This window comes from Erpetoichthys calabaricus, chromosome 10 (assembly GCF_900747795.2).
Source record: "Erpetoichthys calabaricus chromosome 10, fErpCal1.3, whole genome shotgun sequence".
Classification (NCBI taxonomy): Eukaryota; Metazoa; Chordata; class Cladistia; order Polypteriformes; family Polypteridae; genus Erpetoichthys; species Erpetoichthys calabaricus.
The window spans coordinates 19,123,520-19,139,936 of NC_041403.2; the positions used below are offsets into that span (position 1 = coordinate 19,123,520).

Consider the following 16,417-nt stretch of genomic DNA (forward strand, 5'->3'; position numbering starts at 1 on the left):
GAATTATGAGCATTGTTGGAAAGTTGGAAATAAAAAACTTTAGAAATGTATTTAGAAGTGGTATGATACTATGTTTGACTCAATATATTCCAAAAGTACAGCAGAAGAATACCACTTACCATATAATCCTGCTTGGAATAATGATTATTATTCATCTGAACACACCTTAATAATAATAATAAGCAAAGGAAGACGACAAGTCCTCAATGAGATAACAGAGTTCAATGACATCTGGCTGCCCCACTGGGTCTGTACTAGTTTGTTATGTAGGGTGGGTAGTCCTCCTTCTTCCCAAAAACACTTCAACCCAGGTTCTTCTTATATGCACTCTCCCTAGTCATTTTCGTTTAGACAGTCCAGAACATTACCAAGTTAACTTTCTCCGGGGATGTAGAGGGTCTCCTTTCTTTGCACAACTTTTTACAAGTTGCATAAAAAGTAATCCATCACTGGCAGACTTAAGGTTCTCATTCTCACCTAGGAGTTGAGCCCTTTTGCCCCACTATCCCATACTACTGAAAATCAAATGACAGTCTACTCCTTGGCTGAAATACACAAAGACTGCTGGACTTCACAGTTCATCCAATGTTCAGACATTTTTTTCAGTAGCTAAATCTGAAAACAACCAAGTTCTACTCTTCTTAGTAAATAAAACCTTTTTTCTGATCTCCTCCATATTTACATCATTACTTATGATTGTTTCACTTTCATTAATGTCAGTGAATCTTAAGTAATAGTGGAAACTTCCAGGATATTAATTCCAGCTTTTGTTCATACATGACTTGGTCCTTTATGTCTATACCCACAGGAATATCTTACGTCTTGATTGGAGCTTCGGATTTACAGTACGGCACACACCCACAGCTGAGCCTTTGCTATAACTTATCTCCTATTTCTAGTTCTATTTTGGCCTGGTAGATGGTGGTTTTCATCTCAGAGTCACCCCTAAAATAACTGATGACTCTATAGAGTTTTTGGGAATTAAAGTTATCAAATCCTGTGGTGGCCTTGAATAACTGCCACACCTATGAACACTGTTTTTTATTTAGATGGTTCATCACTTATAATTGATCTTGTTTGCCAGTCTACAATATTAGATAGATAGATAGATAGATAGATAGATAGATAGATAGATAGATAGATAGATAGATAGATAGATAGATAGATAGATAGATAGATAGATAGATAGCTTTATTAATCCCAAGGGGAAATTCACATACTCCAGCAGCAGCATACTAATAAAAAACAATATTAAATTAAAGAGTGATAACAATGCAGGTATAACAGACAGTAACTTTGTATAATGTTAACGTTTACACTCCCAGGTGGAATTGAAGAGTCACATAGTGTGGAGGAGGAACGATCTCCTCAGTCTGTCAGTGGAGCAGGACAGTGACAGCAGTCTGTCGCTGAAGCTGCTCCTCTGTCTGGAGATGATCCTGTTAAGTGGATGCAGTGGATTCTCCATGATTGACAGGAGTCTGCTCAGCGCCCGTCACTCTGCCACAGATGTCAAACTGTCTAGCTCCATGCCTACAGTAGAGCCTGCCTTCCTTACCAGTTTGTCCAGGCGTGAGGCGTCCCTCTTCTTTACGCTGCCTCCCCAGCACACCACCGCATAGAAGAGGGCGCTCGCCACAACAGTCTGATAGAACATCTGCAGCATCTTATTGCAGAAGTTGAAGGACGCCAGCCTTCTAAAGAAAGTATAGTCGGCTCTGTCTTCTCTTGCACAGAGCATCAGTATTGGCAGTCCAGTCCAGTTTATCATCCAGCTGCACTCCCAGGTATTTATAGGTCTGCACCCTCTGCACACAGTCACCTCTGATAATCACAGGGTCCATGAGGGGCCTGGGCCTCCTAAAATCCACCACCAGCTCCTTGGTTTTGCTGGTGTTCAGGTGTAGGTGGTTTGAGTCGCACCATTTAACAAAGTCCTTGATTAGGTTCCTATACTCCTCCTCCTGCCCACTCCTGATGCAGCCCATGATAGCAGTGTTGTTAGCAAACTTTTGCACATGGCAGGACTCCGAGTTGTATTGGAAGTCCGATGTATATAGGCTGAACAGGACCGGAGAAAGTACGGTCCCCTGCGGCGCTCCTGTGTTGCTGACCACAATGTCAGACCTGCAGTTCCCGAGACGCACATACTGAGGTCTGTCTTTGATAGTCCACGATCCATGCCACCAGGTATGAATCTACTCCCATCTCTGTCAGCTTGTCCCTAAGGAGCAGAGGTTGGATGGTGTTGAAGGCGCTAGAGAAGTCCAGAAACATAATTCTTATAGCACCACTGCCTCTGTCCAAGTGGGAGAGGGATTGGTGTAGCATATAGATGATGGCATCCTACGCTCCCACCTTCTCCTGGTATGCAAACTGTAGAGGATCGAGGGTGTGGCGGACCTGTGGCCTCAGGTGGTGAAGCAGCAGCCTCTCCATGGTCTTCATCAAATGTGGCATCAGAGCGACAGGCCGGAAGTCATTCAGCTCACCTGGACGTGATACCTTTGGGACTGGGGTGATGGAAGATGTTTTCCAAAGCCTCGGGACTCTCCCCTGTTCCAGGCTCAGGTTGAAGATGCACTGTAGAGGACTCCCCACCCCCAACGCACAGGCCTTCAGCAGTCGAGTAATAGTAACCAGTACTTCCAGCAAACCACAGCTGCTCAATTTTTTGCACCTTGAAGGATCTCCTTCTAGGGTAGTGCCAACTCAAGGTTTACCATCTCCAAAAACGACTCTGTATGCTCATGCTGTTTCTATGATTTCTTTCTACTCACCTGTGTCTTTCAAGGGCCTTGATAGGCTCTTTGTTCATTTCTGTGGCCTTAGGAGACCTTTGTCAATTGGATCAACTGGACTACCAACCTAGTATAATCTATTGATCTATTCACCAGATTCAATGTTAGGGTTCTGAAACCTATCTTGACAACACTGGCACAAGACAGGGACAAATTCTGGATAGGATGACATTCCATTACAAGCACACCAAGCTACACTCAACTATTTTGAGATAATTTAGATTGGCCAGTTAAAAGACTTTGGGACATGAAAAGGAAAACCCACCCACATAAAGAGAGAATGTGCAGACACTCCACAGGCACAGAGTCAAGTCCACGATTTAAACCCATTCTCCTGGAGATGTGTTGCGACTTGTTATAATATTAAATGTAAAAAGTTGAGTATGATTTTTTTTTCAAACACTGTTATAATATGGTCAACACTGGGCCTGCTTTCACAAATCCTTTGTGTCCTCCTGTGTTTTTTCTTTAAGTACAAATAGACATACTGTAAGTGAAAGAGACTCCAGATTCTCAATTCTGCATGTTTGTTTACAACTGCATTTTGAAGGTAATCTGTAACACACCATTAAAATCAACTATATTTTACAGTATGGCTCTTCTTCACAGTATCACAGAAGAACACAGCGCATTTTTAAAAAATCGGGAGTGGTCACCCCTAGACTTTCTCATTTACTCAGATATGGGGATGGATATTTGAGGAGTAAACCACAAGGCAATGATTATATTTTTATATAATGTACATTAAAGAACCATCAACAACAAATCAAATTAATAATATATTGAACAATTATTGTAAAAGTAAAGTTGAATAAATCAGACTCTGCAGTTGCATGAATAAAAGGTGGAGTACCACTTCCGGTTAACGGAAATAGTCCAAGAAAGTTGATAGAAATCTACGTTTTCTACCTAATACTTATGTGCAAAATTTGGTTGACCGAAGTGAAAGCGTACTCAGGTTATCGTGTTTACACACACACACACAGACAGACACACAGACATAATTCCAAAAATGGTATTTCGGACTCAGGGTGGACTAAAACATTGAGATTCATCAAAATTTCGACATTGAGTTTTTGGACGATTACAATACTTTCACTATACTTCATATGCGAGAAAATAAAAATGAGATATGCTGCATGAATTCTGCATGAAGGTGTATCAAAACATACCACTGCACACATTACTACAATTATACATTATGAGCCTATGATCTTATGAAGAAAGCACACTACATGGAAACTCTCTGCTTGTCATCTCCCAGGAACTCCTCCTTCCATTTTCCTTATTCATGCAGATGAAGCTGAGGATATGCATGGTTCAAGTGCCATAGAGGGACACACTGAGTATAGTGCTTCTGTCTGACATACGTATCTTTAAGATTGTGATTGCCATCACACTACCAGAACAACCACAACACACATATGCTCAACAAAATCGAAAAAGATCAAAAGATCGAGCAACACCTGGCAAGAACAGGAGTTATTCTAAGCAGTCAGCATAGGTTCAGAAAAGGGAGGTCGTGTTTTACTAACATGCTGGAATTCTATGAGGAGGCAACAAAAGGATACGATCAAAGTGGAGCTTATGATATTATTTATCTGGACTTTCAGAAAGCATTTGATAAGGTGCCACATGAGAGGTTGGGCATCAAATTAAAAGAGGTGGGAGTTCAGGGTGATGTTTGTAGATGGGTGCAGAATTGGCTCAGACACAGGAAGCAGAGGATGATGGTGCGGGGAACCTCATCAGAACTGGCTGATATTAAGAATGGTGCTTGGGCCGCTGCTATTTTTAATATATATAAATGATTTAGATAGTAATATAAGTAACAAGCTGGTTAAGTTTGCAGATGATACCAAGATAGGTGGATTAGCAGATAATTTGGAATCCGTTATATCATTACAGAAGGACCTGGATAGCATACAGGCTTGGGCTGATTTGTGGCAGATGAAATTTAATGTCAGTAAATGTAAAGTATTACACATTGGAAGTAAAAATGTTAGGTTTGAATACACAATGGGCAGTCGGAAAATCGAGAGTACACCTTATGAGAAGGATTTAGGAGTCATAGTGGACTCTAAGCTATCGACTTCCTGACAGTGTTCAGAAGCCATTAAGAAGGCTAACAGAATGTTAGGATATAATGCGCCTTGATGTGTGGAGTACAAGTCCAAGGAGGTTCTGCTCAACCTTTATAACACACTGGTGAGGCCTCATCTTGAGTCCTGTGTGCAGTTTAAGCAAAAGAAGATTAAGAGGTGACATGATTGAAGTGTTTAAAATTATGAAGGGAATTAGTGCAGTGGATCGAGACGGTTATTTTAAAATGAGTTCATCAAGAACACGGGGACACAGTTGGAAACTTGTTAAGGGGAAATTTCGCACAAACATTAGAAAGTTTTTCTTTACACAAAGAACGATAGAAACTTGGAATAAGCTACCAAGTAGTGTGGTAGACAGTAAGACGTTAGGGTCTTTCAAAACTCGACTTGATGTTTTCTTGGAAGAAATAAGTGGAAAGGACTGGTGCGCTTTGTTGGGCTGAATGGCCTGTTCTCGTCTAGAGTGTTCTAATGTTCTAAAATGCCTGACAAATTGTTCACATGTGACTGGAAAAGAGTGTAGACACATGCAGAATTAACACAAGAAAACACTTCCAGATAGGGACTAAACACCTTTCTTCCTGGGTCGATGGCTCATATTTCATTGGCCACAAAGTACTATTTGTTTTGGAAAGTTTTTTCTTGCAAAGTGAAACTCTTAAGTTTTACTGCAAATTCAATTTTGTGAGAATCACTGACTGATCACTAACTACAATGTATTACTGGATTAATCTAATCCATTCATGTTAGGACGATTCTGAAAAACACTTCACATTGAGTGTAATTACATAGAAAGTACTTATATAGGGCATTACAGTATTACCGTGTGCAATACTTAGTGTGTAGCCTCAGCAATGATAATAATGCTTATCTGCATGGTACTAACATAAGTAGTTCTGAATGTATTACACTGTAGATTATCTGTAGTAATTATCTGTAATAATGTTTATATATGTACATGGCATTAACGCCTACTTGCACTACACTGCACCATTTAGTCATGTTGTGAAATATCGTAGGTTTGAGGTATTAATACCTAATTACACTGTACTTACATAAATAATAACTTAGTACCTTTGCTGGATTTAATGTTTAGAAATGGGATGATTTAGCATAAGATAGTTGGTAAGTGTGCAGTTCATCATTCTTAACTGGTACACATTTATTTTAATATAAGGTTTATGGGAATGCCACAGTGTCACACTGTGTAGACCGCATCATTGTAATCATTAATAAAATTAGGCCATGATGGTGTCATCTGACCAGATCTGTGCTTGACGTGCATGTGAATATATGAATGTCTTTCTGTATGCTGTCACTGATATTGAAGCGGCTGACTTTTTTTTTAAACACGTGAGACCTCGTTTATATTCATTTTATCAGAACTTAAACAGCACTCAGCACCAATAAGGCCTGTTTATTACAATTTGGGAGGGAGGGAGACAGCAGCCATAAAACTGTAATTTAAATAACTGAGTTGCCTGGCCACTTTATAATGTGGTTAATATCCGGAGCATTTCAGCTCTGTGTGTATTTGTGGTCTACCAGTTATTAGTATGACGTACTCATTCTTCAAAGGAAACGTTTTGTGTGAAAAAAATGAAATCAAGTCTTTCTTCCTTGCATGGCATGTGGGTGAGACAAAAGACAATAAAGAAACGTAAGGCATCCCTAACATTAATCATTACTTGTGTGACAAGATGCTTGTTGAAAAAATTAACTGTGTGAAATTCAACAGTAACTCATTGTCAAGTGGATTTACAGAGAGTCATGTGCCAAGTGCATTAGTTAGTCAGGCACTAGGATGACCTGAAGGGGGAGCAGACAGGGGTGAACCGGGTACTGCCAGGGGGAGTGTATCCTGCAGTTAACAGCATGACAAAAAAGGAGTTCATCATGGGTGACATTTAGAGAAGTCATCAAACAGAACCACTGTAGAGAAATATGGACTCCCACTTCTTACCACAGACAGTTGTAATAAGTTCCAACATCACTCTCTGTTTTTATGCCACTTTATCCACTTCTGGGTCCTAAGGAGCAGAAACCTATCCATGCCACATTGGGCACAAAGCAAAGGGCAATTCAGGGCTCACTTACTCATATGGGGGCCTATCTCTTAGTAATCTAACACACACACACACACGTCAAAAACCAGCTCACCCCTGAGGAAAATAAAAGGCACTGGCAGTGAAAAGGTGGGCTAAGGTGAATACCCAGCTGGCAGGAAGCTACATTAAGGTACAGGAGGTAAAAATCTGGGTGTTTCGTTGGGAATTTGGAGGTGAGGAAATCCGTAATGCACCCCACTACATATCAATGCAGCCAGGTCTGGCTTATTTGTCTTATGTTTATTTGCATTTTTGACTTGCTTTTCACCTCGTTTTATTTAAGTTACTTCTTTATTTTTTTAGGCTCTGTTTAGCTCTTTTTCAGAGTTTTAAAGCCCATAAGAGGTGCTAAGTTATGGTCTGATGGATTTATTCTTTAAAGTGAATTTTTCATCCTGAATTTATTACAAAAAAAAAAAAAGTTTATTTTGTCTTCCGTATAACTATCAGAAATATCCTCCTAAAAATTCAAATAGTCAGTAGCTTTTGCAGGCATATTTGTATAAAGGCCTGCGCCTAAATCAGTACCCCATTATGTGGATCTCCTCTGAAGTATTCCCTGCCCTGATTTGCTTTAGAATCCATTCCGGGATTTTATCCTGCTTTGGCTGGGAATGAAGGGGAGTTTTAGATATACTTGGCGAAGAAGCCAGAGCATGACTCTCCTGTTCCAGGGAATAAAGTTATACACTCATGTCAGACGGCAAACACGGCCATTCTTTGATTGTTGCCAGATCAGAGGGGAATCATTTATAACACACAAGTGAAAACCATTGCCCCTCAAGTGAACTTGTCAGGGGCTGCAATTTCAGACACTGGTGTCAGAAAAAGTTTGGCACATACCTGTTGAACAGAGGTTCAACTGTCTAAAAGAGAAATAAAAAGAATAAAACGTAGGGATATCTGAGGACAGATGGCCCTTGTGGGTTTTAATTTTTTTTAAGTTTTACAGTACTTTTTGTTTTGATATTTCAACACAACAGGACAAGTATTATTCTTCTCAAGAATCTCTTCACCTCATAACTGTGTTTATCTTAATGACGCTGGCACAGACAGACGTCCTCCTACTAGTTTCCTCTGAAAGGAAGATCTGCTGAGCTGTTATTGACATCAAAGCTGACTGCATCCAGGGGGCAGGATTACCAACTCTGGGGAGGAGGGAATCTTTACATTTATTTTCTGCCAGAGTGAGACGAAGGGGATACGCTAAACTCATGATGAAGGAACACTGTGTGAACTTTAACAGTGTGGGTCATGGCTGCACTGCTGATACTCCCATGGACACCATGGAGCAGCTTGAGCCTAAATACATGTCCATGTGCTTGTTTGCAGAGGAATCGTATCAAAAGCTAGCAATGGAAACGATGGAAGAACTGGACTGGTGTTTGGACCAGCTTGAAACGATACAGACTTATCGTTCTGTCAGTGAGATGGCATCCAATAAGGTAAGGGCATCGACATGTCGCTGTAAAGTACACTCTTGTTTGCATTATGAATGGGTGAGTTTGTCATTTATTGTACCAAAACCTAAATATAGAGCTCATCTTTAAGTACTAATGTATTATTTTGTATCGACTTGTTCAGCCTCAGTAGACTGCTGACCTGTCCAGGATTGCTTTAAGCCTCGCACCCAGTGCTGCCACTATAGGTTCTTCCACAATCCTCAATTAGATTAAGCATATTTCAGAATGTTTTTATGTATATAACTTTACAGTTTTTTTTCCAAAGTAATGTGAGTTTTGTGAAATGTATCTAATATTATGGAGTAACTGTGTTGCAGGTATTACACTATCTGAAAGAAATCCATGTACATTGAGTTAGTATAAATCCGCTCTGTGAAGGACTGGCGTCCCCGTCCATGGTTTATCCTATCATTGCACCTAATGTGTTTAGAATAGGCTTAGTCTCTCTGCACATTTTTAAAGGATACTGCAGCTATGGATGAACAGAATACCTGTGCTTAAACGGGAAGGAGTGTGAGGCATATAGTTTGGTCAGAGTGTGCCGGTCCCATGTGAGGAAAATGGGAGCGCCAATAGAAACGCCTAATAATCAGTCTTTATTTTATTTAACTCCATGACTAGGCAATTTACAAAGCAAACAAGGATACATTTCAAAGTAAACAGTAAAAAAAGAGTTTTTAAATGTCTGGTGCAGATAAAGGATACAGTATACATAAGTAAAGAACAACAGAACAGTACAGTGAATTGGATGAACAAGCTGAGATGGCAATATGTTCGAATTAGAATTAGCACAGTCGTCATAGAAGAATAAAAAAAAATATTAAGGTCAGTTTAAGAGTAAAACTTCAGTGAGTACGTCTAGCAGAAAGTACAAAACTACACACAGAAAAGAACTCAGCCCGACATTGAATTCAGGTCTTTGGAGTTGGGTGGCAGTAGCCCTACTTTCTTTGCCACCATTACCACCACTCAAATCATCATTAAAACAGAATTCATTCACCAAAGAGTTGAACACTTTGTTGAAATCAGGATCTTTTATTATACAAAATGAAACATGCTACCCGTGACAGAACTGATGAAACAGGAGAACAACTTGGTGCACTTCACTTAGAGCTGGAGCAGCGTGAACAGCTCCCAATGCTTAAAATACAGCAATGACTGCATTTTATGTTAGTTTATTTTGATCCTGAATAGTTTTCCTCTCAGCAGAACAGCTGAGAGTGCTGCTCAGATTCTCCAGTTCAGTATAGCGCACTACTCGCTACCCTGGCATACAACACTGGCCTCACTGTCAGTGTTCTACACTTGTGAACAGTCCAGGCACAGCTCACATGGTCAAGTTCAATACTGCACACTTCTCCGCTGACCTCTTCACAGCTTTGTCAAATTCAACTGCAAGGGCTAAGACCAAATGTCTTATTGACAAATTCAACGTACTGCACTATGTAAACCTGCTGAGAGTATTTGCCTTAAAGCTAAATTCAATGTTGTACACTTCTCAGCAGACCTGCACACTTTGTTAAACTCAATATAGTGCGCTTCTTAGTATGCCAACTTATAACACTGGCCTCTTTCTTAAATGTAACATGGAACATAGCTGATATTGTTAAATATATCATACAAGTGTCACAGCTCTTATTGGACAGGTTGAGTTACATGCCCAGTCTGTCAAGTGTTCAACACAGTGCATTTCTCCTCAAGATGACCATAGGGCATAGCGCATTTTGTAGATTCAAAATAATGTGCTGTCGTATTCACCATTGCATATTTCTTTATACCTAACTAAAAGCACTAGTCTCACTATTACGTTCAATGCCGTGCACTTCACAGTTGACGTATTTAGAGGGATGCTTACATCTTCAAAATCTGTATAGTGCTGTGCTCACCTGATGGACTGAGAGCACAGCTCAAATTGTCATGTTCAATGTATAGTGCATACCTCTATAGACCCACTTATAGCACTGTTTCATTGTAAAGGTGAGTAAAGTGCACTGCGAACGTTTCTATATTCAATATAGTGCATTCTTAGGTAGACAGACTGATAGCAGACTGTCATATTCAATATAGTACACTTCTTATTAAATCGATTTACATCACCGGTCTCATTGTCAAGTTCTGTAAAGTACACTTTTCATGTGACTGACTGAAAGCAGAGCTCAAATTGTCATATTCAGCATAGCACACTTCCTAATAGAATGGCTTATGGCATTACTCAGATTTTTTCATTTCTAAGTTGGCCCCTGAGAGTGTAACACAGGTGGCACTGCTTAGATTTTTATATTCAGTTTGGTGTGATTTTCTCTCAGTGTCTAATTCCAAGTCACTCACACTTATCAGGTGATGCACTAATGGGTCTATTAAGTTTTCAAATTCAGTACAGTGCATTTCTTTGGTGATCAGCTGAGAGCAGTGCTCAAACTATCAAATTCAATATACAGCCTACCTCAGCAAACATGCATAAAGCACTCGTCTTGTTGTCAAGTTCACAATAGTGCACTGCTCACATTCTCACTCAATAACACTCACTTCTCAGTATACGTACAGGCTGGTGTAAAGCACTGATCTCACTGTTAATTTCTATAGATTATACGTTTTGTGTGACCGGTACAGTAGAGTGGCCAATAGCACTATTCTCATTTTCCAGTTCAATATTGCACTGTTCTCAGTAGACCACAATACAGTGCAGTGTGGGAGCATGGCACGTTTTGTCAAATTCGATATAGTGTAATTCTTGGAGTACTGCTCACACTGTCAAAGTCAGGCAGATCTTTTACATCACAAAATTATGATGTTAGTAAAAGAAAACATGTTGAAAAATGGGATAATAAAAGGATTATATTGATCAAAAATAAAATGTATTAGGTCAATAGTTCCTAAACTGATGCCCAATTATGTGACAGCTTCTTGCGTGGATCATTTGTTTTATCCAATCACAGTTTTATACTTGGGGGGGAAATAAAACAGTTTCATAATGCATACTGGTGTTCAGGATACCAGTATGCTCATATTAAGCATAAACAAGGGAAGTGGATCAAATGGCCCCCTCGTGTTTTACAGTTAGACAGCTGTAGCCACAGGTACCTGATGTTCCTGTTCTGTACTGTAGCCGGCTTCCTGACATGGCTGAATGTCTCCAACAACCAAGCCAGCTAACGGCTGACGAGAGTGATTCAAACTTCCTTGCTCTTTTCCTGATGCTGTCTCAGAAAGGCTACAATGGCACCAAAGAGGAGAAAGACTGGAAATGTTTGTTTTTTTTTGTTTTGTGTGTGTGTGTGATTTTAGGAGTGATTTTAGCTGAGTAAATGTGAATCTACATTTACAATATTTACATAAACATTTACATATTTAACTAAGAATTTTTTATTTTAAAAATCACACATGTAAAGTATCACTGGTTCACATTTTTGTATTTTTGTATATATTCATGTCACCTGAATTGCAACCTTAAAGGATTATTGTCCAGTACTTTGCTTTGTAAGACACTTTTCAGGTATGTCTGTTGTTTCCTCAGATTTTTAGAAAGTGAGTATCGTCAGGTTAAGTGATTTTCATGGTTTTTGTGGTGTCATATCGTAAGTTGGGGTCAGATAGGGATGAAATATAATCCAATTGCTTTATTCACAAGACCATGCTCCATGTTAAGATATTACCTCCATCACAAGATGCAGTCCAATTGTTTGCATTTTATTACAATGGCAGATTTAGTGACTTGGTGAGGATCTTGCAGTATAGTTAGAACTGAACTGGAAACCCTAGAAGATTACAGTCAAGTGCACTGCCCGAGGCCATGCTGTCTGCACCGTCAAAAACTGCTTTACAGGGACAGTAGTTTGTTTCATGTTTCTAGAGATTGAACATTGGCAGATTTGGTTTGAGTCACATAATGAGTAAGTAATAGACATCAAACTGACCACGTATAGATTTGCAGTGCAGTAGAATGTTCACATCATCACAAGATGTGCACTCTACAAGTATAATACATTTACTTCTTCACTTTTACACCCGTGATGTGTGAAGGGACTTCCTTAGTGTCAGTAGGGAGTTTAAACTGGTAATCTTGTGCTTAGTAGATCAGCACTTTTATGTGTTAATCACCATCCCAAGGTGTTTGCAGTTCGGAGCATTAACCCCTAGAGGGAACACTGCAGTTATTTCCATATTCTTTACATTGTAGGTGCTTACAGATGAAGTGAGTCTTCAGGGCCATTAAGTACGTTACTTTTGAGAGTTGAGATGGCAACCTTGTGGGTTGCATTTCAATCAATTATCGACTAAAATGCCTTGTAATTAGATGCTTTATAGGTATGCTATAATCATTTCCACATTTTACATTGTAAGCACTTGTAAATAAATTGACTCTGTCAGGGTAATTCAGTGTGCTAGTGGTAAAGACGGAGCTGGAATACTTTAACCACTAGCTGCTGCGCTGCCTATAGGATATTTGCACTTATTAAATGCTTTACACGTCCAGTGTAATCATTTATATATATTACATTATGAGAACTTACTTATGATGTGACTCCCCAGTGCCACTTAGTGAGTTAATGGTAGAGACCGAGGCTGCACTGACATACTGTATCATGTTTAATGTCCTTAACCTGCAAAGAAGATTGTTTCACCTTGACATTAGTTTACTTCATTAGAGTTTAAACAGTGCTTTTGGATCAACTGCTTTTACAAATATTCTTAAGTGCAGAAAACCATTTCTCTACTAGATATGATAAAAATAAAAGACTGAGTGTCCTTTCATTCAAGTTTTGCCATATAGCTAAAGTGCAGTGGCTTTGCTCCTCACAAATAAATCTGCGATAATAACAATTCAGCAACAGACAAGACACACAGAACTAAAATGCATAGGATATGAGACCGTACATGCTGCATTTAAAAATACACACCATATGGGGGCACAAAATGTACCCAGGTTATTGCACTTTCACCCTCTTTGGACTTCAGTTTAATATGCTGGACACTCCACAAAAGAGCATGCCGAGGTCTTTGAGACTCATGCTTTTCTTTTTGTATATAGAGAAAATGTTGAGAGCTATACTGTAGAAAATTAAGCATAAAGCTATAAAACTTCGTAAATTGTGACACTGAAAGGGACCATCGTTGCCTCTGAGCTCTTTATGCGATGGGGTTTTGTAAAAAGAACAAACACTTTTGAAACATTATCTAACACATGTACTATTAATTTCGTAAAGTGCAGAAACTGATGTTAGTGAGACCAGAATAGCATTTGTATGAAATACTCAAGAAGTCGAGAGTGAAACACTGTTAATGCATGGGAAATGGCACCCCTCAGATTGTTTTATAATTCATTTTTACAAACAACACTTTCAGTTCCTCTGCTTATTGCTTTCACTAGGAACTGTATGGAGTTTTTGAGGGGCAGGGGGTCATAAAATGCCTACTGATAAACAGTAGGAGATTCTGGAGTGAAGAGACAGATAAACATGAAAACTGACAGAAAAAGGAGAGACTGTAGCAATATTTCCAGGTGCAGAAAATGTATGGAAAGAGACACTCGGAGCCAGAGGGCTGAAGAGAGAAAACTGATTATGCAAGAGTAGTTTGGGAGAATTGTGTTTGAGACTCATAAAGTACAATTTTAACACTGAATTAGCTCATCTTGAATCACTTACTTGTGGTCATATTCCAAAGGATTGTGCACAAGGCAGAAACCACCCGATCCCAGTGTATCACAGTACACGCTCAGTCACACAAATCACTTTAAACTTGGCAGTTAATGCAACTACCACCTTGATGGCCACCCATCCATTTACTGGACACACTTAATCCAATCTTCAAAAGCAGTATTGTACTTAAAGTGGGAAATGTGCCCGCATGGGAAGCCACTGTATCACAGGGCACATTCATGTACAATACACCAGGAAAAAATAAAATGCCCAATGAACTTATTCTTACACATCTCATGAATATGAGAGAAAAGATACAGTACTCAGAGAAAATAAAATATGGACACAGGGAGAACATGCAAGTGCCACACGGGTACTAAACAGGCCAGGATTCCAACCCGGTCTCATCGAACCTTATGGTAAGACCACCGACCACTTTACCATCATGTCGCCTGTTACAAGGGATCCTCTCTGCCTACTGCCATTAGAATCTCCAATTTTTCCTCCCAATGTCCCTTCCTTCAATCCAGCCAGAAGTCATAAGAAAATCGAACAGACTTCAATTTACTAGTTATTTTTAGCACAACATTTGTTGCATTATGTTCTAATTCTATTGTCTTATTTTGTTCTTTGAGCAGATATCTATGTATTTTATATATACTGTATATATAAATATATTTTTTTTTTTACTGCAGTATGCATTTGAATTTCCCCTAGGGCTTTAATAAAGAATATCTAATCTAATCTATAAGTGCATACACTTGGTGAACAATTTATTAGGTACGGCTGCTTGTTAATGCAAATGTGTGTGTATATATATATATATATACAGTATATATATATATGCAGGTTAGGTGGATTGACGAATCTAAATTGGCCCTGGTGTGTGGGTGTGTTTGTGTGTGTCCTGCGGTGGGTTGGCACCCTGCCCGGGATTGGTTCCTGCCTTGTGCCCTGTGTTGGCTGGGATTGGCTCCAGCAGACCCCCGTGACCCTGTGTTCGGATTCAGCGGGTTAGAAAATGGATGGATGGATGGATATATATATATATATATATATACACAGGGGAGGGCAAAAGTAGTTTTACAGTCGTGTGTATGTGAGGCTGGCAATGTGAGCACTAACAAGATTGTACCTAAGTGCACTGTGCCATTGTGACATTCTTTTGATTTAATAAAGATAATAAAGCTATTGTAATAATCATATCTTGCACGTCTTGTTCCATATGAACAACAGTAAACCTACTTTTGCCCACCCATATATATATCCCTAATTTAAAATACCTTTTGTCTTTTCTTTTATATAATATAACTTGTATTTGATTAGCTGGTCATGGCATTGTATATGTAAGCAAACATAATAACATTTTTTAGCAGAAAAGTCACTGGACTAACTTGATTTTAAGAATTCTTGGACAGTCTTGTTTCTGGCAGGCTATCAACAGACTCTCGGATTAAACTGTTAAAATGTCCCTAGCTGTGTACTGTACTCTACCAAACTGGTATGCAGCAGAACCTGCTAAACTTTATCGTTCACAACTACCAAAATTCATTATGTTCATGCTCCAATTGTGTAATCTAACCTTAGTAAATGTTTAGAATACTTCACGTTTAAACTTCTAACCTGCAATAATGTGATTTTTGGCAGACAATAATCAACTTCCACTGGATTAAAGAGGACCTTCAGAAAGTCTTCAGTGTACATTAATGAAGTTAATCTTTTTAAGTTGTTGTCTTCTTTTCAAGAATTATATTTAAATTTCGTTTAAAACTGTTTCTGGAGATGACTCTCTAAAAGTAGCAGATAGGTACTAAACTGTGTTTGCCATTTTCTGTGTGTTTTCTGTGGATACAGTGTTTTGTTTGCTGTCGTGAAGCTATTTTTTTAGGAGATACGATCGGGCATGTTTCTTTGATTTAACTTCCCTGATAATTGACTTTAGAAACGAAATGCCTTTTTGACTTCTGATCTCGTTGTGACATGCTGGAAAGTAAATTAAAATGAAAGCCCTTTAGGCACAGCTACATAGCTCACGATTCCTTAGCTGACTGTTACTTTCCAGTAGTAGCACATTTTAATGCTGCTTGCTCCTAATTTTGGATATTTTAAGTGTGGTGCCATTTTGACCCAAGCCCCTGAGTCTTTGATACAATGCCTGAAAGCTGAATATCTTGCTCCTTAGGCCTCTGAATAATGTCCAGCTATTAGGCAGTCAAGTATTATTAGACTGCAGCACACAGGGCATTTTTAGCAGACGTAAAGTGGTAAAAAATTGTGAAATACTAACACAGTATAAGCTTA

The 16,417-nt window shown here is 39.1% G+C and overlaps 1 protein-coding gene across 4 annotated transcripts in view; it reads left to right on the plus strand.

The window, feature by feature from the left end:
* Positions 1 to 16,417, plus strand: part of pde4ba (phosphodiesterase 4B, cAMP-specific a) — a 425,080-nt gene that overhangs the window by 380,217 nt on the left and 28,446 nt on the right. For all 4 annotated transcript variants that reach the window (XM_051932712.1, XM_028810966.2, XM_051932713.1 and 1 more), the window contains one exon: positions 8,347 to 8,459. In XM_051932712.1, the coding sequence (XP_051788672.1) occupies positions 8,347 to 8,459 (113 nt within the window). The remainder of the gene's footprint in view (positions 1 to 8,346; positions 8,460 to 16,417) is intronic.